Source organism: Pteronotus mesoamericanus, unplaced genomic scaffold (assembly GCF_021234165.1).
Source record: "Pteronotus mesoamericanus isolate MK-2021 breed Mesoamerican mustached bat unplaced genomic scaffold, CSHL_Meso_final scaffold_36, whole genome shotgun sequence".
NCBI lineage: Eukaryota > Metazoa > Chordata > Mammalia > Chiroptera > Mormoopidae > Pteronotus > Pteronotus mesoamericanus.
The window spans coordinates 11,869,312-11,894,366 of NW_026555313.1; the positions used below are offsets into that span (position 1 = coordinate 11,869,312).

At 35.0% G+C, this 25,055-nt stretch overlaps 1 protein-coding gene across 1 annotated transcript in view; it reads right to left on the reverse strand.

The window, feature by feature from the left end:
- Positions 1 to 1,766: 1,766 nt before the first annotated feature.
- Positions 1,767 to 25,055, reverse strand: part of CWF19L2 (CWF19 like cell cycle control factor 2) — a 107,902-nt gene continuing 84,613 nt past the window's right edge. Inside the window, exons 14-18 of the mRNA XM_054592499.1 lie at positions 19,820 to 19,936; positions 13,481 to 13,636; positions 11,511 to 11,591; positions 5,103 to 5,204; positions 1,767 to 2,376 (exon numbers count right to left, since the gene is read on the reverse strand). Coding sequence (XP_054448474.1) covers positions 2,233 to 2,376; positions 5,103 to 5,204; positions 11,511 to 11,591; positions 13,481 to 13,636; positions 19,820 to 19,936 — 600 coding nt within the window. The 3' untranslated portion in view covers positions 1,767 to 2,232. The remainder of the gene's footprint in view (positions 2,377 to 5,102; positions 5,205 to 11,510; positions 11,592 to 13,480; positions 13,637 to 19,819; positions 19,937 to 25,055) is intronic.

Sequence of the window (25,055 nt, forward strand, 5' to 3'; positions counted from 1 at the left end):
ACATGGAGTCAAAGTAGCTCTACCTAATACATAGAAACAAACACAGGGAGGCTGCCAAAATTAGGAGACACAGAAACATGAAAGAACAGATTAAAACTCCAGAAAAAGAACTAAACAAAATGGAGATAAGCAATCTATCAGATGTGGAGTTCAAAACACTGGTTATTCGGGTCCTCAAGAAACTCAGTGGGTACTTCAAGATCATAAAAATGATCCAATTAGAAATGAAGGAGATACTTAGTGAAATAAAGAACAATTTACAGGGAAACAACAGTAGAGTGGATGAAGTCAAGAATAAAATCAATGGTTTGGAACATAAGGAAGAAAAACACATCCAATCAGCAAGTACAGCAAAAATAGAAAAGAATCTAAAAAAATCAAGGATAGTGTAAAGAGCATCCGGGACAATTTCAAGCCTTCCCACATTCACATAGTAGAGGTAGTAATAAGGAGAGGAGAAAGAGCAAGAAATTGGAAATCTATCTGAAAAAAATAATGAAGAAAAACTTTCCTAATTTGGTGGAGAAAACAGACACGCAAGTCCAGGAAGCACAGAGAGTCCCAAACAAGATGGATGCAAAGAGGCCAACTCCAAGACCCAATGTAATTAAAATGCCATAGGTTAAATACAGAGAGAGAACCTTAAAAACAGCAAGAGAAAAGAAGTTAGTTACCTACAGGGGAGTTCTCATAATACTGTCAGCTGATTTCTCAACAGAAACTTTCCAGGCTAGAAGGCATTAGCAAGAAATATTCAAAGTCATGAAAAGCAGGGACCTACAGGCAAGATTGCTCTACCCAGCAAAGCTATCATTTAGAATTAAAGGGCAGATAAAGAGCTTCCCAGACAAGAAAAAACTAAAGGAGTTTATCATCACCAAACCATTATTATATGAAATGTTAAAGGTACTTATTTAAGAAAAAGGTCAAAATTATGAGCACTGAAATGGCAATAAATATATAACCTGTAATCAGTTTAATCTAAAACACAAACTAAGCAAACAAGAAAAACATAGAATCATGGGTAGGGAGAGCATTTTGATGGTTGCCAGATGGGAGGGTGTTGTGGGGCAACGGGTGAGGAGGTGAGAGGATTAAGAAATACAAATAGGTAGTTACAGAATAGATACTGCATAGGAAAGTACATAGGAACGTAAAGTACAGCATAGGAAATGGAGTAGCCAAAGCACTTACACGCATGACCCAGGGACTTGAACAATGGTGTGGGGAGTGCCTGAGAGAGTGGGGGAAACTGGGTGGAGGCGGGCTAAGGGGGAAAAACTGGGACAACTGTAATGCTACAATCAGTAGAATATAATTTTAAAAAATCATTTTTTCAGAACAATTACTTTTAAACTCACTGAAATTCAAAGACACTTTTAAAATCTAGAATTAAAAACAAATCATGAACATGTTATATACTTCATGTAATTCTTTTTTAAATTAGTGTCTTTTTAAAAAGATTTTGTTTCTTATTTTTAGAGAGAGGGGATGGGAGGGAGAAAGAGAGTGAGAGAAACACTGATGTGAGAGAGAATCATCGAACAGGTGCCTCTCATACGCACCCCAACCAGGGACTGAACCTGCAACCCAATCATGTGCCGTGACCCGGAATCAAACTAGTGACCCTTCACTCCACGACACGACACCCAACCAAATGAGCCACACTATTCAGAGCCTTCATTTAAGTCTTTATTACCTTTGGAACATTCTTAATAATGAATAGCAGTGAGATATACATACATACATACATACATACACGCACGTGCTACTGGTAGAAAATTAAGAGATCCTCTATAAAATGCTATGAAAAGAAATATCAGTTATTACTGAATATGCCAACTTTTAATTTAAAAAAATGCAAAAGAAGTCAATCAATAGACTCAACCTTAAAGCCAATCCATCTCCTTCTGACCAATGATTTGCTATACTTCTTAGCTAATCCTTTGGAAAGGTCTTTCTGTATATTCACCGGCAAGTTCAGAACACCAAGATGTAGGTACAGAACAGGAACGTATGCAGGTCACCCAATATATCTGGTCTTAGTCCCAGGTTACTGCAATGAAGTCCACAGGAGCAGGGGGAGAAGGAAACAACACAATCCAATGATGCACAGTTGTCACAGACCCGGAGCATGACTATCCTTGTGACCCAAGGGTCGGTTGTTTAGTTATGTGCTATGGAAATAAAGCCAAAAAAAATCTGAAGAGGAAATAAAACATGAGGCATATCTCAACATTTTTTACTTTTGGTGAAGTCAAATGGTTTCCACCACTGAGCAAACTGCAGCGCTTTCTTCCTCTGATCCTCGAAGCTTTCTCGGATCCCTTTCCTCCAAAGTCTTGGCTCTATATCCAGCATCCCACCAATGATTTCCTTTTAAAGAACAAGAAAAATATAAACATGTGTGTATAAATACTGAAAACACAAATCAAACTATTTGCTTATTCTGCTACCAAGTATAGCACTAAGTAGTTCTCCATGAAAATGTTCAAATTTTACATAAATATTAGTTTCAAGTGTAACATGTCTTGTTTTCAATTCGTTCTAACTATGTAAACTCTGTAACTTTCAGAGTCCTAACTGTGTCTCCCTGTCAAGCAGTTTGTCCATTGTGTTGCTTGTTAGCACACTACCAGATAGCAGCGAAGTGCAGAAAGAGAGAGTGAATTTTAATTAATTTGGTCCATATTGGCTGCTCCAGTATGAAGAAAAAGTTAATCAATATCTAATAATTATTAACTTTGTTGTTCAACTGTGTCTGAATCTCAGACTAATATTTTTTCTGCTAGCCACTATATTTGTAAACCAATTTCTTTTATTATTTTTCAGGAATCAAAAGCAAATTGTAATACTACTGTATATAAATCAAGAATTAAAAATCATGTATCATCTTCATTTTAAAAGTCACACTCCCAATCCCTAAAAGGAATGGATTTTAACTCCTCATTATTCTACACTATTTCCTTCATGATCCTCTTTCTATGCTATTAGTTACAGAAATTAATCAAATATATGCTTGTGAGTATCCACCTACAGAAAGATACGGGAAGACTGTAATATTTACAGAGGGGCAGGATAGGAAAGCAATGGGCTAAGGGTTGAATTCTGCATATTCAGTCCAGCTCTGTGTGGTATGATCTTGGACATAATCTAAGACACAGATTCTTCATCTTAACAAATATACCAAGGAAACCTACTGTGTAAAGGAAGAGTGAAATACTGTAGGGGATACAAAAAAACTAACATACACAGGAGCTCTTTAGAGAGCTCATAACAGAATGTGGAGCTGTGGTGAGAGTAATAATAACCCAACTATAAAAAGGACTGTCTTATAAAGTAGAATAGGTAAATGCAAATTATAAGGATCTCAAAAAAAAATTCTATTTGTTAAATAAATCTGGAAAAGTTTCATGGAAATGGGAATCTCTGTCACTGAGGCTGGCAAATAAAGAGGCTAATAGTTTGTAGGAGACATCAGGAGAAATGGGGTAAATTCAGACGTTAACAGTTTCTTGGCATCAGTCCAAGTACACAGCAGAGTTTAAGAAAGCCTCGCTTATAAACTGATCTAACTTTGTCTCTATGAAACATCAACTTTTGTCTCATGTGCACCATGGAGGACTGACTCTTGTTTGTTACTAACACAGTTGTTAATGGAAAGAGACCATCCCTCCTTGCTTTGTGAACAACTGCTTAGGTAGCAGACTAAAGGGGATTCTTGGGCTCACAAGCTGTTTCTTCAAAAGCAATTTTTGTGAAAAGCAAATCAGTGATGCAATGTTAACCGAGGAAGCTTTCATTTTAAACATTAAAACAGTATCGTATCAACTATAATGTATGCATAACATTCGAGGGAGGATAATTTCCCAATTAAATGCACACAAGTAAATGATAATTTACTTCATTTTCATTAGAATCAAGTTTTAAAAAAGTAAATCCACAGATATGTTCGAGGACAAAATTCTGTCATCACTGAATAACAACAGAATTTTTCAGAGCAATGAAAATTTCTTCCTAGTTAACATTGGAAAAAAGAATTATGAAAATTTCTCAAACTAGTTTCTGTGATATATCTCAACAGTTCAGAGATACATATGATTTGGGCCCCTGGTTAATCCTTTAAGGGGAATGGCATGAAATTTTTAATCCCAACTTCCGGAGCTGAGATCTCTCTTGACATGCCCCTATTCATTGTAGATGATGATCTTTTATAGGACATGAAAGTGGGGATGAAGAGCAGGGAACCCTGGGAAGTCACCGAGTCTCCTCGATGAATTTAGGAGAGGACCTGAGCAGAAAAGCCGATCTACACTAGATTGAAAGGTCACTTCTAGAGCTATTAGTGCCTGGACTTCTCTAGGCTGCTTCAGTGGCTGTATTAATTTCATTCCAGGCCCCGATACTAACTTACATCCTACCCAGATCCCAGTAGACACATGTAAGGACTACACACATGTAACGACTATACTCCTAAAAGGCAGTCTGTAATACCGAAAAGAACCTACTGGCCATCAAAAGATCTGCACTCTAGTATCTGCCCAGAAGCTATGCACGAAATGAGTTATATATCATTCCCAAACTACATGGTGCTTAATTATAAATGAAGAGATGAGATGATTTGTTCTCTAGTTAAATCATGAGTTGCATGCACCCCTGGTTCTGTCATTTATTAGCGAACGACATTGGGCAAATTATACAACCTCTCTGCAGCTCAGTTTCTTCATCTGTAAAATAAAAGTAATAACAGTATCTACATAATAGAACTATTATGAGAATTAAATGAGTGCTCAAAATACCTGTATTAGTGTAAGCGCTCAATAAATGTGAGCAAGTCATCACTCTCAGCACAAGGCTGGCTCACTCCACTGTAGTCACTGTTGACACTGTAACCAATCTTTCATTTGAAAGTGACATTCCTGACAGTAACAAATATTCTGAAGTAATTTTATTAATAGTTTCTATGTTGTCCCCCTACAATCTGAGCAGAACAGTACTCAACAACCTCACTGTATATTGTGACCAAAGTTGTGACTTCCCTTCAAAAGAAAAGTGCTACCAAATGACTAAACATTGAAATTGTATTAAATTTGTGAACATACCTTTCCAAAGTAATGAGGAAATTTGTGTTGATCTTCAATGATATGGGCAAACCCTCCCTGGAGGCCAAAATCCACAGAGAAATAAGGTAAGCCTTTGGGTACCTAAATAAACAGATAAATTACACATGAATACATGAAATCAGAAAGTCATGCTGAACCCCTCTTCTTGCTCTCTGGCATGACAGTAACTAAGTATCCCTCAAAAAAAGCATATAATGAATTTCCAAATCTAGAAATACTAAAGCAATGACCTAACTTTCTAAAACATTTCATTTGGTATCCTTTCAGCCAAACAGCTCTTCATAACATCCAACAATTATAATCGAAACCAATTATTTTCCTGTCTTTGGGAAAAACAGAAAAGAAAGGTACACTTTGAAAATATAACAGCAGAATAATTTTCTTTTGACCACACAAATAGAGAATAAAAATAAGCTTTCTTATATTTTCCTCACAATGCAGAGCAGAAGACGGGCCCACACATATACATAAAGCTATGTTTATAACATCACTGAGACTTTATTACTATTTATTTATCAAAGATAAATTAAACTTGATCATAATTTCTTATAACTAGTGAGATGGGTAAAGCAATACTTAGTTTACCAACCTCATTTCAAAGTATCTCCAGGATTAACTACAGTTTACCCTTGAACAGTGCAGTGGTGAGAGGTGCCGACTCCCACACAGTTGAAAATCCCTGTACATCTTTACTCCAGAGGAACTCAACTACCCCCAGTATCCACGGGGGATTGGCTCCAGGACCCCCATGGATACTAAAACCTAAACTGCTCCAACCCTTATTATAAAATGGCATAGATCAATGCTTATAATCAGTTGCCATCCATGGACTACCAACCATAGATCAAAAACAATACAGTGATTTATTTTTTAAATTCTACATGTAAGTGGACCCATGCAGTTCAAATCTACATTGTTCAAGGGTCTTTATTTTCCCTCTTTTCCTTTCCCTCCCTCTTTCTACACACACCAGTATTTTAAACTCTATCTTGACTGGAAAAGGCTGTAATTTATTTATCAATTAAGTAAATCTTTGTCCATGCAAGTTTTTCCTCCAAGCTCCAATTCTGTCACTAGAAATTATTCAAGTGAGTCATATAATAGTACTAGCTGTCCTCTCTAATCCCCTCATACAGTCAGCATTTACTCATTTCGGCCCTGAATCACATATATGGATTTTGTACTGTGTCTTCAAGAAGACATGACTTGAAGGTAAATAGTATAGTATGGTGGAAACAAAAGGGTCATCTTGATATATAAAGCAATTAAAATTAGGGCTAATTAAGAATTATGCATGTTACAGAAAAAATATAAGTAAAAACCAATCAGTTTACAAAATATGCAGAGAAATGGATTATTGTTTTGTGACTTTGGTTTTTTTTATATTTTCACATTCTTTAAATATAAACATGTATGACCTAGATAATTAAGAAAAAACAAAGAGACAGGCTCTAACTGCAGGTCCAATTCTTATAACTATGTAACCACAGGCAAGTTATTTAAAATCTCTGAGTTTCATGAGAACTATGAAGAGCTCAGAGGTTTGCTGTGAGAACCAAAAGGAAAGTGCATATAAAGTGCATGGCCCAATGTTTGACACAGACAAGATTTTCAAATATCACTTTTATTTCCGTCTCCCAAACAGTAGCGTTTTGTGAAACACTGGCGGTCAAGGAAAAAAGGATGGAAGGCTCCATGAGAATATTTTTGCTATCTGAAGTAGATCCTCATGTATGAAACATGAATCTGAATGGCTAAAACAATGTTACAGAAATACATCAACTAAAGGACAGTAGTTGGAAGGAGAGAGAACTTAAGGAAGCAATTTGTAATGACAGTGCCCATGCCTTTTGTTTGTATTACATTGTGTTTGGCAGAATAATGGCCTGCTAAATATACCAATAACCTAATCCATACATGTGTTACGCTGCTCTACATGGCAAAGGGACTTTACAGATGCAGTTATGAAATAGTGAAATGGGGAGATTATTTTGGGTTATCCAGTGGGCCCAATGTAATCACAAAGGTACTTATAAGGGAGAAAAAGGAGGGTGAGACTCAGAACGACTGGAAGATCCCACACTGCTGGCTTTAAAGATGAAGCCACAGAATGCAGGTGACTTCTAGGTGCTGGAAAAAGTCTCCTCTAGAGGCTCCAGAAAGAATGCAAGCCTGCTGAACACCTTGATTTCAGCCCAGTGAGACTCATATTTGTGACTATAAGACAATAAATCTGTGGTGTTTAAAACCACTAAGTGTGTGGTAATTTGTTATAGCAGCACTAGGAAACTAATATACATACCAAATCTCAACAGTCTGCGGCATAACTGCTAAATGGCACAACGAACTCGGAACTGCTTCTACATGAAGAACAACAGTTACCGCAACTCCTCCTTTGTACTCTTGCTGCAAAAGGTACAAAGCTATAGTCTTCCTAGTATCAAAATATGCACACACTTAGCACTTCTCTCCTTGCCTAACCAGCCAGGGGGAAAGAAGTTAAAACTCTGGTACCACTCTTAAAAAGGTACTGACAGTTATCTGTTTTTTACAATGACTATAGTGGCAAAAAAAAAATAATAGTAATTATTATTATTTATGGTAGAAAAACAGTAGTATTTTAATATTCTCCTTTTAATGTTCCAGAAGTTACTCCTGATTTCATATAACTGTCTTTGAGTTTGAAGATCTGGGTAAATCCAAAATTTCCTTGAGACTGACTTTCCTTAGTTTGAAAAAAAATCGGTCCCTAAGTGTGTTAGATGTTTTTTAAAAAATCAGTCCCTAAATGTGTTAGATGTTTTCCACAAAATTAAACTTAAAAATTACGACATTTAAAAGGTTAGAAAGAATTCATATGAAATCTCAATAAAATAGTCATGTAAAAAATGACCACTTTTTTGACAAGTTATTTAGTATCATGTCAACTCCTCTGCAATAAACATTCAGACCTGTTTCTTTTGTATGTTTCCATAAACTGCACATTACACTGCAAAGATACGAAAAGACCCAGAGAGAATACACAAAATGGCCATTAAAAAGAGAAGCTTATATTCATACACCAAGGAAAAACATAAATCAACAAAGACTCAGAATGAATTACAAATGTGTGACTCTCTACTAAAAGCTAAGGATCTACTGTGGAGAGAAAAAAACACCCCACCTCCACTAAGGCAGGTAAAATACTTCATGAAACTGTCAAGGACACAGTGCTCTTAGAAGGACAGTAAGATTTTTTTCAGAATAAAAATAATGTTAAAATAACTCAAGATTGTTTATTCATGCTCAAAACACTTTTATCATTTTAAAAAGATACTGGAAAGCTTGTTAACCTAAAAAGCAACCTGCTTTGGAATTATTCTTACACTGAAGTTCTCTCCACAATTCCATCCACTAAATACTAAATCCTAAAGCTAAAATGGACTTTAAGAAGTCGCCTGGCTCATTCCCCACCTACTGTGACTCTCAGATGCAACACTATGTGATGAATTAGAAGACAACTGGTGCTATATTTCAAATACTTCAAAGTTGAATATACTACCAAGAATCTGTCTCTCTTTCTTATTTTCCTTAATGGTTAAGTTAAAATATTAGAACCCTCTGAGTATTTAAGTATTTGTCTAGGTTTTTCAAAACAAAGGTATACTAGGTAGGTGGTGGTTTACCAGTAAGAAAACTACATATGAAGTATAGCAAATGGAGAATATATTTCTTTCAAAATTTCTTCTTCAAAATACTTTCAACTGCCATTAAAATCATGTTCTAAAAGAATGTTCGGTGGCATTGGAAATTACAGTATGACAAGTGAAAAACAGGCACAAAAGCTGTATATCCATTAGATACCTTTTTCTATAGGCTCACAAGACTGAAGTACATAGGACATTTAGGAGGGTTTTTATGTTTTGTTTTTAAGTACATCGTCTAGTTTAATTCACCAGCAAGGGAAGAGGAAAAGGTGGTAGAGAGTATTTTACCTTTGAGTTAAAACTATCTTCAGTAATGCAATGAAATCTGAATCTTTTGACTGAGATATAATAAGGAATCCTATTAGTCATATGTAACAGGAGTCTAGTTTCCCAAAAAAAAGAAATGGGAAAAAATATTCTAGTGACATCTACTACTAGAACAGGGTTTCAATTCAAAAATATTGCGGGGTAGGTGGGGGTGCTTTGCAGATCATACAGTCTCTGTCGCAACTCTCAACTCTGCCCATGTAGCATGAAACCTGTCGAAGACAAAACATGGACAAAAGGGTGCAGCTGTCTTCCAATAAAACTTCATTTATACAAACAGGTAGCAGGCTGGATTTAGCACACAGGCATGAGGTTCCCAAATCCTGCACTAAAATATCAGCTCCGTCAAGTCAGAGAACTTCTCTTGTTTTGTTCCACTATGCATGACAAGCACCTAAATACTGCCTGGTAAATAGAAGACAATAAATATTTGTAAACTAAACCACATTTTTAATAAAAAAACAAACTGGAATTCACAATTCTATCTCTATTCCATTTAATTTATAGTTCTAGAAAAGAGAGCAGTCATTACAAAAGAACTCAACTTATGTGAACCTTGTATCTAAAACTTGATCTGTAAATCAATATTGAACTATTTAATATGGTGAAGAACTTCCCCAACAGAATAATGAACCTGTAATCTATCTAACTCAATTATTTTACTTTTATTTCATCTTATTTAATATTCTCTACTTCTCATGAACAAAAACGCAGTTATATGTTACATGTCAGATCTATTAATTTTTGCAATATATATACATACATATACACACACAGACACACACATTCTGCGGGGGGGGCCTCTGGATATTTTATTTTTTATTTTTTTATTATTCAAATACACTTGTCTCCATTTTCCCGCCACCACTTTCTCCTGCCCCCTCTCTCCACCTCCCTCAATCCCTTCCCACTTTGGCTTTGTCCAGAGGTCCTTTATACATGTTCCTTGACTTGACCCTTTCCTTCCCTTTCCCCGCCCCCTCCCTTCCCTCTTGATTCTGTTGGTGTCTTTTTTCTTTCAATGTTGCTGGTTATATTTTCTTTGCTTGTTTGTTTTGTTGATTAGGTTCCACTTATAGGTGAGATCATATGGTATTTGTCTTTGGCCCCCTGGCTTATTTCACTTAGCATAATGCGCTCCAGTTCCATCCATGCTGTCGCGAAGGGTAGCAGCTCTTTCTTTCTTTCTGCTGCATAGTATGTGTAAATGTACCATATTTTTGATCCACTCATTTACTGATGGGCACTTAGGTTGCTTCCAGTACTTGGTTATTGTAAATTGTGCTATGAATATCAGGGTACATAGGCTCCTTTGAATTGGCATTTTGGGATTCTTAGGGTATAATCCCAGCAGTGGAATCTCTGGGTCAAAAGGCAATTCCATTTTTAACTTTTTGAGGAAATTCTGAACAGTTTTCCACAGTGGCTGCACCAGTCTGCATTCCCACCAACAGTGTACTACGGTTCCCTTTTCTCTACAGCCTCACCAGCACCTGTTGTTTGTTGATCTGTTTGTGATGGCCATTCTGATGGGTGAGAAGTGGTATCTCATTGTGGTTTTAATTTGCATTTCCCTGATGGCTAGTGATGCTGAACATCCTTTCATATGTCTCTGAGCCCTATGTATCTCTTCCTTGGAGAAGTGTCTGCCCAGGTCCTTTACCCATTTTTTAATTGGATTGTTTCTCTTCTTGGAGTGGAGTCGTGTGAGTTCTTTATGTATTTTGGAGGTCAAACCTCTATCTGATGTTATATATTTTTAATTATATTTTATTGATTATACTATTACAGTTGTCCCAATTTTTCCCCCTTTATCCCCTCCACCAGCACCCCCACTCCCTCAGGCAGTCCCTACACCCTTGTTCATGTCCATGGGTTATTACTAGGTTCTTTAGCTACTCCACTTCCTATACTATATTTTACATTCCCATGGCTATTTTGTAACTAACTATTTACACTTAACTATTCTAAAGGAATTAACAGGAAACCTTGGGTAAGAAACAAACAAAAAACAAGTTCCAAATTCAAAATAGAGCCTCTAGGAAAATGTCTCTCATTATAATTCTACTGACAAGAAAGCCTTTCTCACCACTTGTCCCACTGAGGCTGAGAAGCCCATGAGAGGAGCTCCTGGGGCAGAGTCGGGAGTGTCACGGCCAGTTATAGGCACTGCAATGGCAGAGGGCCAGACGGCCAGGAGTCAACATTCGAACAGGCATTTGAACCAATGTGCATTTGCTAATCAGGCAGAATGAAAAGAATTTCTTCTTTATTTGTAGAACTAGCCAAATGGTCTATTTCTCAAATAAGATATGGAAATTAATGAGGATCTTTAAGTGTAATTTCTAATATTAGGGGGGGGAAAAATACTTACAGACTTTCTGATATCTTTTGAAGAGAGATCAATCAATTTCTTGTTCATAGACCACTCTTCATCAGATTCCATTATGGCTTTCTAAGAAATAACCATTGGTTAATGAGAAATAATATATATGCAAATACAATGAGACAATTTAAAAATGAAACAATACCGTAAATTAATTATAGGGTATATTATACATGGTAAGTGATTCTGAATGGATAGGCTTTAATTTCTGTCATTTAAAATTAGAACTCCTTGATTTTTCGAAGTTTTATCTTTAGCCAAGCTATATTTTTCTCATTCTTAATTCTTGTACTGACGTTAACTTCAGCTCAACTTTATGTGATAAAAAAAAATCCTTAGTAAGACCAAGCAATTTAATATTGCACATAAATTGTGAATATAAAAGTTCACAAATTCCTTACTCCATTCATAGAAATCTACTCAAATAAATACACCTAGTTTTATAGCTCTTATTCCCAATATAAAAAGAGTAATTTATATGCTTTTCAGGAACTAAGTAGTTGAACTATTTCCGGCTATATAACAAAGAAGTAAAAAAATACAGGGGGGGAAATATATAAATAACATTATAAGACTTCCTAGGCTAAGCAATATGACTAGTATTTATGGTAAAGAAATATTTAATATAAAGGCCAGGGTGCTAAGCATAAAATAATCTCATTTTTGTACAGTGTCTTTATTAACAAAGCAAATTTTAATGATGAAATTAACATTCAAATAAGCACAATTTAAATACATCAGATATACTGTTCCCTTTTTTAAAAGGCATGGGTTGCCTCTGTTGACACTTCAATGTGCACATTCTATATAAAATTGAAGCCAAATCCAAAAAATGCATTTTTAATGACCATATGTTGTGCCCTATACCTTGATGCCTATACTCACAATCACCTCGGACTATACTGAGGAAGTACCAAAGAAACAAAAAACAAAAAAAACCACCCAATGAGGAACAGTGTAATAATCTCTTTCTCAACTGACTCAATTGATTTTTTTTTAACATAGGAATGGTATGGATTTTGGGATTATCTGGCTTATCCTCCTATACTTTAATAGCATAATTCTTTAAATCAAATATTCAGATTTTTCTAAAAAGGTCTAGAGAAAAGTAGATTTTCACCACCTCACTAACCTTAAAAAGTTTTACAATCCTTTTCACTGAAATTTATAGTTCACATTAATAAACATTACCATCCTATATTGTCTAAACATTGCATGTGTAAGTCTTCCAACACCATTTCACAAAATACGACCTCCTTTTTCCATTGTGCATGTTATATTTCATATATGGTTCTACATTTATATATTTACATTAGTTTATAACTGTCAATATATCATATTCAGGTCAGCATCAAACACATGCTATTTAGTAAAAGTTGCTTGAATACTATGACACTTAATTAAGAATCCTAGTCATTTACTACATATCCAAAATTGTATGTAAAGGTTGGATATTAGTTTCTTTTTTTTTTTTTTAAAAAACAAATGTTTTTTTTTTATTTATTTTTTCAAATACCTTTGTCTCTGCCTACCCCCCAGTTTCTTTTTACAAATAGCATGATGAGGTATTAAGTACTAAAACTTAACAGCTATAACTTGTGTCAGTATTTGTAATTCTTCTGAATTTCAATCATAAGTTTTCTAGAGTTATGACTACAATTTTGATGTGGAAAGTACTCAAGATAAAACTGATTTTTCAGTTGAGAAATGAGAAATTGAAATAGTAATTACAAATTACCACTTGCTAGCATATTCACACTTACTTTAAAAAAACATGCCTTTAGAGGCAAAAATCCTAAACTTCTTTCTACATAAATTTATACCAAATTATTTACTTATATATTATGAAATTTCATTTAAGTATACTGAAGAAAAAATACAAGAATAAAGATAACTATATTTATAAAATAGGACTGTAGCAAACTATACATATGCATGTAAAGATTATCCATAAATACCTTAAAATAAATGGGAGCCATATCACCCACTTCCTTCGGAAGAGGAATGCATTCATAAACCATATGATACTGTTTCTTCATGCCCATGTAGGTTTCTAAAAAGATGCAGTCCAATCCTTTATCTTCAAACATCTTTACCAATGATTTTCTAAACATCTGAAGAGAGAAAAATGGTTAGGTAAATAAGATACTACATAATTTTACATATTTATACATTATTTTAAAAAACTGAAACTCACACTGCCCATTTTTATGTATATAATAAATGTTTCCAATAACGTAAATTAAGAAAAGAGATAAAAGCAAATTCGGGTAGTAAAATATGCATAACTGACAGCAAAATCATAGAAAAACATCCATAAGCCAAAAAAGGCGCTCTGAGCAGGTAGGCATCTTTTAAATTCAGTAACAGACAAGGAGAATTTACTTCTAATTGCTTCCTATGCTCATCATCCTCATTTGCTGGTTCCCTTCTATGTCTGCTGACTCTTCACTTATAACCTTGAATAGTCAAACTATGCCCTATTTTCACATATAATCCAGTCCTACTAAGTATATGAAAATCAAATAAAGTAAAGCTGAAAAGACTGTTTTCTTTTCTCAAATAACTCATCATTATTATAAAATCCCTATTTTTAAATTATGTTTTACTTTTTTATTCACTACTTATTTCACAGTCTTAGACCTGAGGAACAGTTGTTTGTAGAGAAGCTTAGACATGGAGCCCACAATGTCGAGATGTATTCACAGGCACCCCCTGTAGTACAGCATGAAACCAGGGATTAGAAGAAAGGGGGGCAGGCTGAAGACCATGAGCCAAAAGCCAACTCTCCCCCAGCACCATGTGTAAACCCCACAATGTGTGAGAATTACAGATTCAAACTTGGCTCTGTAGAGTGTGATGCAAGTATATTCATCTGAGCAGGAGGATGAAACACTTTTTATTAAATCTGTCAACTCGATTTATAACTTTTCAATATGTTAATTAAAATTATTTTATTATGATAATATATCAATATGTCAAAATAATAAAGAGCAATCCCATGTACACTTAACCCAGTTTCTCCCAATGGTAACATTTTACAAAACCACACACAACCAAGATGTTAATATCGATGCAGTCAAGATACAGAGCAATCCCAATACTGTTGCCAACTTTGCTAGTCACACTCACTCCCACCCCCAACCCCTTTCTTAAACCTTGGCAACAACCAATTTGTTCTCCATTTCTTTGATTTTGTCATTTCAGGAACGTTTTATAAATGGAATCAAACAATCTTTTGGGGCTGGTGTTTTCCATTCAGTATAATTCCCTGGACATTAAACCAGGATGCTGCTGAAACACTGCCTAGAAGTTCAGGCTCCCCACTCAGGCTCTGTAGAAACCCAAAAAGGGAAGAGGCAGCTTACTACTGCCGGGTGGGGGATGAACATTCTGGGTTCCCACCAGGCCTCCACTGATCACTTATAATTGATCACTCATCACTTTTCTGTTTACCACTAATTTTATAAAGTAAGAGCAAACAGGAAAAGGAGGAAAGGGAGGGAAGAGTGGAAGGGAGGGACTGAGATGAACAAATAATTATAATTTGAAGTGAACTAGTGAGGTACCTAGTAAGAAACAGATATGGGATTCACTTTTCATTTGACTGCAGCAATATACATTGAACATAGCCTCTTTACTTGAAACACTCAATTTATTGTTAAATTCAAAGTCTTTGGCTAATAATGTAAGGAACAGCTGACTTTTCACCTATATTCTCATTATAGGTGATTGAGAGAGAAATTATTATAGATGATTATTTCCTCTTTTAAAAATTCTGACTTAGATATTACACTTTATAAAAATCACATTAATAGATACAGCACACACACATCTGAGGCTAAATGATGATAAATAATAAAATATAAAATACTGGTATAAATACCTATATAGTAAAATCGATTATTCAAATTCTATAGTTGCCATGCCCCCAATCTGATTTCTGCAGATAAAAATGCTTCCCCAAAAGGCTGTGTCACCTAATCTCTTTCCTTTTCTTCTTCCTGGTCAAACAAGAACACTAAATTCCCCATCCTCTCTGGGACTTAGGTGGGGCCATATTTAGCTCTGAGCAATGAATGTATGTAGAAATGATACGCATCGTTTGTGTGCTGAAGCAGTGTAAAGGCAGTGTGCCTTTTCATGTTCATTTCATTCCATCCCAGATGCTCAGGGAGGACTCTACCAGAGGACAGCCCGACCAGGAAAGGGGCCTGGAGCCTGAACTGCTGCCTATAGGTGATCCGCCTTAGAAAACTGTCTGTCCAATCCACACTGGACTGTGATCTAAGAAATTAGCTTTGGCTGTCTGAAGGCACTGTGAGTTAGGTTTTATTTGTAAGAGAATTGAAGAATAATAAGATGGTCAAGTCACTTGCAACAGTGATATGACTGAAGCTGTTGATGAATCAGAAAGTGACAACAGTTACCCCGACAGTTCCCTCTACTTAACACTGCATAACCTAAGTAGTTACCTTCCCATGCTTAATAGTACATGCACAAAACAACTAAAAAACAAAATCAATGGGAAAATATACAAATTTGGTTTTATAAAAGTTGTTTAGATTATCTCTATTTTAACTGTCACTATGTAAATTTTTACTTATTATGATTCTTCAATTAACTGTTATTTGTTTCATTATCTAGTTCTGTGGGAAGAAGATAATTATGTATACTAGAAAAAGAAAAATCATTACCTGAATAGAACTATATATTTAAAAACCAAACATTTTCTAAGAAGGGGAAAGTGGATAAAAAGCAAAAATAACAATAATAAAATTTAGGTAATCCCATGATTATCTCACAAACTTTCTTCCTTCGCATTTGTTCATAATCCTTTCCTGGTGTAACTGTTGGAGGTAGTGGAGACAGACTCAAGATGTCATGGATTATAAATGAAAACTTAGTGATGATACAAGGATAGCTCACTATATAAAATATATAAACACTAGTATCTTCAAGGAGGACACACACACACATTTAAGTACTTCTCCTCTGTATATAAAAGACTTTGATTTTAAAATAAATTTTAATGGTATAATCTGAGGTTATCAACTCCATTAAAGATCAATATAATAAATATACTCACTGGACATATTTAAGTAACATTCATTTTTATAGTTATATGATAATTAAACAATGAAGAAAGCTTTTTAGTTGATTATGAAAAACTATTTTATGCTTCAGAGAGAGAGAGAGAGATCCCATGTTATAAGGATAACATAACATTTCCATATTCCTAGTAGAAAATACTTCATCCTTTAGGTAATCATTATTATTATTTTCCACATTTCTAAACTAAATCCCATTCCTCATTTAGTTAACACACCTAGACTAAAATTCCTTACAATAATTTTTTTAACATTTTTAATCTTTACTGTATTTTTTCCATTACCATTTAGTCCCCTTGCAATATATTTAAGTAAACTTTACTACAGAGTGTTAGAATTCTTAATATGTATCAAGTCACATTATACAAATATCAGGTAGATATGAGTAAACAATTTTGAAATAAAAATTATTTTCCTTAAAAATATGAAAACTATCACATAATACTAATACTATTATTTACTCAAGTTTTCTAAATAGGACATGTCTAAAGATAAAGTTGTCATATCTAAAGGTATATGTTATAAAACAGAATAGAAGATACACATTTAACTCTATACCCTTCACAGGATGACCTCTCAAAAAATGACATTAAAGTAATTTTTAAAACAGTACAAAACTACTGGAACAAAGAATGAGAGAAAATACACGGCAAATCAGATCACCCATGACTACCTGATTTAAACACTAGAAGCTAGTTCGTGCCTGGGTGGTACAGGGGGAAGTGGATTATAATGGATAGTAAAGAAGAAAACCAAGCTGCAGATCCTCAAACGGTTTAGGAATTGGCAGCACCAAGTAATAGTGGAAGTACTAGTGACGTGTGCTGAAAAACAGATGGCTAGGTAAAAGTCTTTCAAAAAAGCAATTAACAAGCTAGAGCCCCTCCTCCACACCAGCAGAGAACACTGTAGGATTATCCTTTGGAGAAGGCGGCAGGGCTCAGAAAACCAGATAATTGAGAATATACAGTTTGAAAACAGGAGCATTATAGGAAGTGTTACTTAATATTCTTAAATGTTCAACATTCTGTCACCCAGCCTTCTTCCCCCACTCAGCTCCCAGAATACCGGCAAGCTGGCTTAATGCTCCAGGCAAGAGATTAAAAGGGTTTTTGTAGAGATTCTGATTGGCCCAAAAAAAAGAACCTGGAGGTACCAACACTGGAGGTTTCCCAATGAAACAGGCCCATCATATCACTCCACAGTGAAGCCCACTGCAGAGAAGAATCAACAACCCCACCACCATACTGCTAATTTGGGATATTTTAAAAATGGACCTACCATTGTCTGGCTATAACATATGATTCAAGCATATTTGTTAAACTGATAAAGATAAATTTAAAAGACACAGAGTTTCATTACATTTTTAAATTAACTAAAAAATTGGAACTTACTCAAAATTTGTGGTTTTCCCATATGCTCTGCTGAAACTTATATTGTATCTTTTATTAAATATAAAATTAAATGTTACTAGAGAATTGTGAGAAAAATCACTTGAAAGAAATGGCTTCTGTATTTGCCAACAACGTATTTTGCAAAGTTTAATCATTCTTGTAAATATATTCTCTAAAAGAGGTGAATGACCATAAGGATATTCACAAGGACGTAATTTGAGTTTTTAAACATATTTGAAAGTAAAAACAAAAATCAGAAAACCTCTATTTCTTTAAATAAGCCAGAATTCAGTCTCTTTATTCATTTACTATGTTATATAATAATTTACAACTTCTAACAATTTTTTTCTTTTATCACACACACAAAAAGAGTAATAATGCCATTATTAACATAAAAACGACTTGGTTTTTCCTCCCTCACTCAATTTTCTGTAATGCATATGGCTTACAAAATCTGCTAAACTATAAAGTAACCTGTACTAGAATATATCATACCTTTGGGCAGAATTAATAAATGCTTCTGTCTCTGCATTTCTCACAACACTTGGAATATTTTATACTCATGCACTCAGTATATGTTGTAATGAATAAATTTCTTATTTATCCACCTCAATGTTTTTCATAAAGTAGCTTAATTTCTTACAGACATATAAAACACACAGACTTGATTTCTGCATTACTTAAAACCCTTTTGGCGCTTCCTTTGCTCTATGTTAAATAAATTTTCCATACATACATTTTTAAAAAGCATTTTAGAAAAGTCTCAAAATAATTGAAACTAAATTTGCATACTTTCCACTTTATTTTTTGCACTGGCATCCACTACTAGGAAAAAAGACAAATTCTCACATCAAATATGTTTGTCTACCTTCTTACCCTTGCTTGGCCATGGATGCATTAAAACAATCAGTCCTTGAACTTTCACAGCATAAACTTAAATACTACAGGGAGAAACAGACTGAATTTCAGGAATGCAGTCAAAGTATCCTCTCATTTGGCATCTCTATCAGCATGATGAAAAGACCAGTATATAGTCTCTTCTGCAGCCTCTACTGTTCTCACATTTTTCCAACTAGGAGTCCCTGTAGCCCTTACTCAGTTGTCAGGTATCAGAAAAACAAGAGTTTGTTTCCTTCCCTCCCTCCCTCTCTTTCCTTTCTTTCTCTCCCTTCTCCAGTCATTATGCGGTCAAAATAATTCAGCAGCAATTTCACCCACACTGTGCTTTGCAATTTCTTGAGGCCACAAAAGAAAAAAAAAAAAAGGAAAAGAAAATAAAGTCCCTGAACCCAAACTCTGGGCCAGGTTATTAAAGTACAGAAATTAGAGCTGAATATACATATCTAACTTCCAAAATTTATTTTTTATTATCTGAAAATGTCTTTCCTTTTGGCTGTAATGTATAATCTTACTATGGTAAGAATGATTATCTCATGTTCCACAAATGCAGAGATTAGAAATCTTACACTGATTTTTTTTAAGTAAAAATAGTAATTGCTTTGTCACAGTTTATTTAGTAGACAAAAGCTTTCAGCTGCACACCTGAAACTATATGTTTGATGTCAATATATCTCAATAAATTTTTGAGATAAAAGGCTCAATAAAAAGGCTTTCTAAGCATGCAGTACATAAGGGATCATGGTGAAAACATCATAATCCACAGATACACACAACTGTGGAAATATATACAAGTGTTTAAGTTCAGAATATAAAACCTGTTGGGATTTATCACAATAGTTTTGTAAATACTGCTCATGAGTGTTACAATAATAATGAACATTATCATGCTAACCTGAATTTCCTCCCAGATGTCTTCATCCAGTAAGGTAGCTGCCCTATGGTGCTGCAAAGGGACTATCAAGCAGTGACCCTCGGTAAGAGATCGAAAGTTGGGTAAACATAAATAAACCTACAAAGAAAAAAATTGCAAACGTGAAATGTTATTGCTATTTATTCTCAGTTGCAACAGATAACCCCTTAGTAGGGAAATATGGCTAACATTTAATAAAGCATACTTGTTTATAAGCAATATATTTTAATATTTTTAAAGATATTTAATCTTTTAAAAGCCATGAAGATAGCTTTTAATTAACTGGAAAGTAACAACACAAGTTTCAGTTTTAACAGTTATGTATCAAAGATTAAGCTTCCTCAAGGGCAGAATGAATGATACTTTATCCTTGGTCTGAGAAAGCTATGCTTTAAAAGCCCTTGACATAATATTGCAAGAATTAAAAAAAAAAAAATACATGGCCTGGTAATAGCAGAAGTGTCTAACTAATGTTTATTAATTCAGTCCTTCTTCCTCTCATTGGATGAGAAAAGAGAATTAACCCAACTAAGAGAGAAAGGAAATAACCTCTAAATGGCTTTATTTCTCTGGCTAAATTCTATTTATTTACATACATATGTACTACCTATAAGCTGGTGCTATTTTTACATTATAAGCTATTGTTTTTTGAAAAGAGTCAATCAGTATGTATGAGGTCTATCTGGAAAATGTCAAGCCATCGTTAATAAAACAAGAACAGTTTGCACAACATCAACGTAACCTGGCAGCAAGGAAAGTGGACTGGAATGTGCATGCAAGAACAATGACTTCACTGTACTAGTCAGTGGGGGGCAGTAGATGCCATTGAATGAGTATGTGTACTGTGTGGCCGTTATATTCAAAATGACTGAGCAAGTAGAGCAATGATGAATCTAAATCAAACTTTGTGTTAAGCTTGAATATTGCTCCATGGAAACTATTTTGATAATTCAGAAGGCCACAGCTATGGGCAACTGGTGATTGACAGCTTCATCATAACACCACACCTGCTCATGCATCACGTCTCATGCAGTTTTTTGGTGAAATATCAAATGACCCAGGAGGCTCGGCCCCCGCTACGGCCCAAATTTGGTACCCTGTGACTTCTGGTTTTTCCCAACACTGAAATCACATTTGGCAGGAAAGAGATTTCAGGCTGTTGATTCAGGAAAATAAGATGGGGCAGTTGATGGCAATTAGAACTGTGTGAGGTACCCAAAGGGACTGAGGCGTCATTGTCCTATGTTCAATGTTTCCTGTATCTTCTTCAATAAATTTCTCTATTTTTCATATTACATGTCTGGATACCTTCTGGACAGACCTCATGTATAATGAACAAAAGGTATTCATGAGGAATGTAAATTATATTCTGCAAAGGGGTTTGATCTTATTTTCTGCTATTTTTTTGTTAGGTTTTAGTTAGAAATATTTTGTATGGCAGACAATATTTATGTATTTATTTAAAAAAAACACAAATTTTTAAAACTTTCCAGAGAAAGGACAAGACAGGAGTAGACATGGGTAAATATCTAAAATAAATACTGTAAACACCTAAGTTTATAGTAAAATCAAAAACATATTCACTTAAAACCAGTATCAGTAGTGCTTCATTAATTGTAACAAGTTTACTGTACTAATATAAGATGTAACAACAGACAAAACTGGGTGTGAGGTATATGGAACCCTATACTATCTTCTCAATTGTTCTATAAATCTAAAACAGCTCTAAAAAAGTCAAAATATCAAATACAATACACTAAAAAATAAACTATTAAAAAAACTTTTAAAAAAGTATAATGTTTTTTAAGTAAAGCATAGTGGTAAGACACAAAAGTAGCTAGATGATTTTATTTTACAAAAAAGAGAAGGCAGAGGTAGCTGATGACAAGAATGTTATTTAACTTTCTGACTGTAATGAGTACCACTAGAGTTCCATTAATACATTTGGATTTAAAACATTAACTTTAAATATCAGAAAATCAAGCAGTGTGAGAGTTTTAATTGCTTTGAAATACTATTTATTATTTCTACTCAACAGCAAAGTAATTGTTGGCCTTACAAAACAGGAAATTGACAAAAGGTCTGCACACCCTGTGCCCAGGCTGTTTTCATGCGCAAGGGAAAAAGAAGTTGTTGAAAATAAGCCCACTCTTCTCCTAAAGCACTGTAGGAAAAATTTAAGTGTTACTTTATGTTTAATTAATTCTTATTTTTTTTAAAGGTAGGGACCAGACTAGAGGGGAATGAAATATTTATACATAATATCATACTTATAAAAATATAAAATTTTATGTAATGGTTTGGAAAAAGAACTTAAAAAATTAATACAAGTAACCAGCTAAGGTGGGTTTTCTGTAATTGACTAAAGTTTTAATGGAATTTTTACACTTAATCTTTTTTCATAAAGTATGGAGGGAAAGAAGAAAAAGAAGATAAATTGACTGTCTTAATGACCTAAACTATATAAAATAGAGTCAGAACTGAAAAGCCATTGGATATGTAGTGGTGTGTATGTGTGTACAAAACAAACAAATTAAACAAATTAAGAAAAATGTGTATGAATATTCCCAAAACTATGATTTCCTAAAACTAGCATTCATTCATTCAACTTCTCCATTTTCTTACTTTTTCTCACTCACTCCACTTCAGCTTTTTCTCGCTTTTTCTCACTCACTCCACTTCAACTACACTAATCCTCTTTCTGTTCCATGAATGCCACGTTCATTTTTTCCTCAAGGCTTTTCACTCACTGATACCCCTTCCTGAAACATTATTCATTCTTATCTTCATGTTGCTTGCTCTTTCTCATCTTTCATATTTTTACAAAATATCTCCTCAGAAGCCTTCTAACCACTTTCTCAAAAACACTTCCCATTATTCAATCCCATTTTCTCACTTACCCTGCTTTAAGTAGTGTTTTATTAAATCAGAGAAATTATTACTTTGTTTATTTTCTTCCCTAATTTATTAGAATAACAAGCTCCCCAATTATATGACTCTCTGTTTTCCCCAGTGACTAATTAGGGTCTGGCATATATCAGGTACATAATAATGATTTACCTAATATAAAAATTAGACAACCACATATTTATTGAAATAAGTGACTATTAAATATGTGATTATTAAATTTATTGAAATAAGTTACTATAAACATGTCTGCTTGGCATACAAGGATGAGTAAAAGTTATCTATATCCTCATAGAACTTATAGACTATTGGTGAAGAGACACAATAAAAAAATAAAAGAAAATACAGTAAACTTCTTCAAATTATAAGATATCCCATTAGCGAATAATTAGATCCTATGAGAGAGTAAGAAAAGAAGCTACTTTAGACTGAGTTTATCTCGGAGGTGATTTTAATATAGAGAATCAAGTGCCAACCATAAAACTAAGGTCACACACCTGGTAAATGGCAGAGCCAGAATCTGAATTGAGACGGTCTGGCTCTGAAATGCCAGGCCCTCAACTACTACCCAATGCTGCCTCTCTAAAGAGCAGAAACATGTCATTTACATATGTACAATCACTCTAAACTGATTTTAATAATCATGACCCACGAGGCCTGAAAAGAAAAAATATTTCAGAACAGCAGCGTGAGAGGACACAAAGGCCCAACACCAGGAGGGACTCAGCCGTAGTCTGGTGATGCTTTACCCTGACTGCTGACAGCAGAGAGGCAGCCACAGAGATCTGTAGCTAAAGGAGCCACAGATCGGTCTAGAGACACTTAAGGAGAAACTGGAGATAGAGGCTTTGGGGAAAGAACTGAAAGAGTGGCTGGCGGGATCCTGGTGCTGACTCCTCCCCCATCCAGCAGAAACCATCTGGCTCAGGCAGATCACTCCCCTGAGCAGCAGCAACGTGAGAGGACCCATAACATGGTGCACAGAAAGGACTCTGCCCCGCCCTGTGGTGCCTAAGTCTGACTGCTGAGTGCAGAGTGACTAGATTAACAGCTAAAGGAAACAACAACAGATAGTAGATTCCTGGAAGTCCCGAACAGTCTAAGGTAAGACAGAGAAACATATGACATCATCAGAGGCAGATCCAGAAAGAAAAAACAGCGGTCTCCTACCATAGAAGTTCAATCTTCTATAAGCACAGATCAATTTAAGAAGCAGAAGCATAAAAGAAGAGTCTCACAAATAATGGGAGAACAAACACCTCCCAGACAACAGGAAAGGCGGGTTCTCTAGAAAAAGAACTAAATGAAATAGAGGCAAGTAAACTATCAGATACTGAATTCAAAACAACAGTTCTAAGGAAGCCAAATGAGCTCAGTGAGCTCAGAGAGAATTACAAAACCCTACAGGGAAACTGAGGAATTTACTGCAAACTACATCGGCATGAAAAAGGACATAAAAACTATCAGTAAGAGACAAGAGGAAATGAAGAATACAATTTCTGAATTGAAGAATACAATCGGAGGAATCAAAAGCAGGCTAGATGAAGCAGAGGACCGAATCAGCAGGCTAGAGGACAAGGTAGAAAAAAAATCCCAGAAAGAGCAAGAAAATGAAGAAAGACTCAAAAAGAATGAAGAGGCATTTAGGGAGATGCAGGACAATCTGAAACATAATAATATCTGTACAATAGGGATACCAGAAGGAGAAGAGGATCAAGGGATAGAGAACCTGTTTGAAAAAGCGATGATGGAAAACTTACCTCATTTGAGGAGAGAAAAAGACATACAAGTCTGGAAAGCAGAGAGAGTCCCATTCAAGAGGAACCCAGTGAGGCCTACCCTAAGATACAACATAATTAAAATGGCAAATATCAAAGACAAACAGAGAGTTCTAAAGGCAGCAAGGGGGAAAAAGGTAGTAACATACAAGGGAGCCCTGATACAGCTAGCAGCTGACATCTCAACAGAAACACTACAAACCAGAAGGGAATGGCAAGAAACAGTCCAAGTAATGAAAAGCAAAGGCCTGCAACCAAGACTGCTCGACCCAGCAAGGCTCTCAGTTAAAATGGAAGGTGAAATAAGGAATTTCCCAGACAAAAGGAGGCTAAAAATAATACACCTTCACCAAACCAGCACTGCAAGATATGCTAAAGGGACTGCTTTAAGAATAGGAACAGAAAAAGTAAGAAAGAGAGGAACAAAGGTACAAAGGGAAAAAAATGAATAAGTACCTATTGATAATAACCTTAAATGTAAATGGATTAAATGTTCCCATCAAAAGACATAGGGTAACTGAATGGATAAGGAA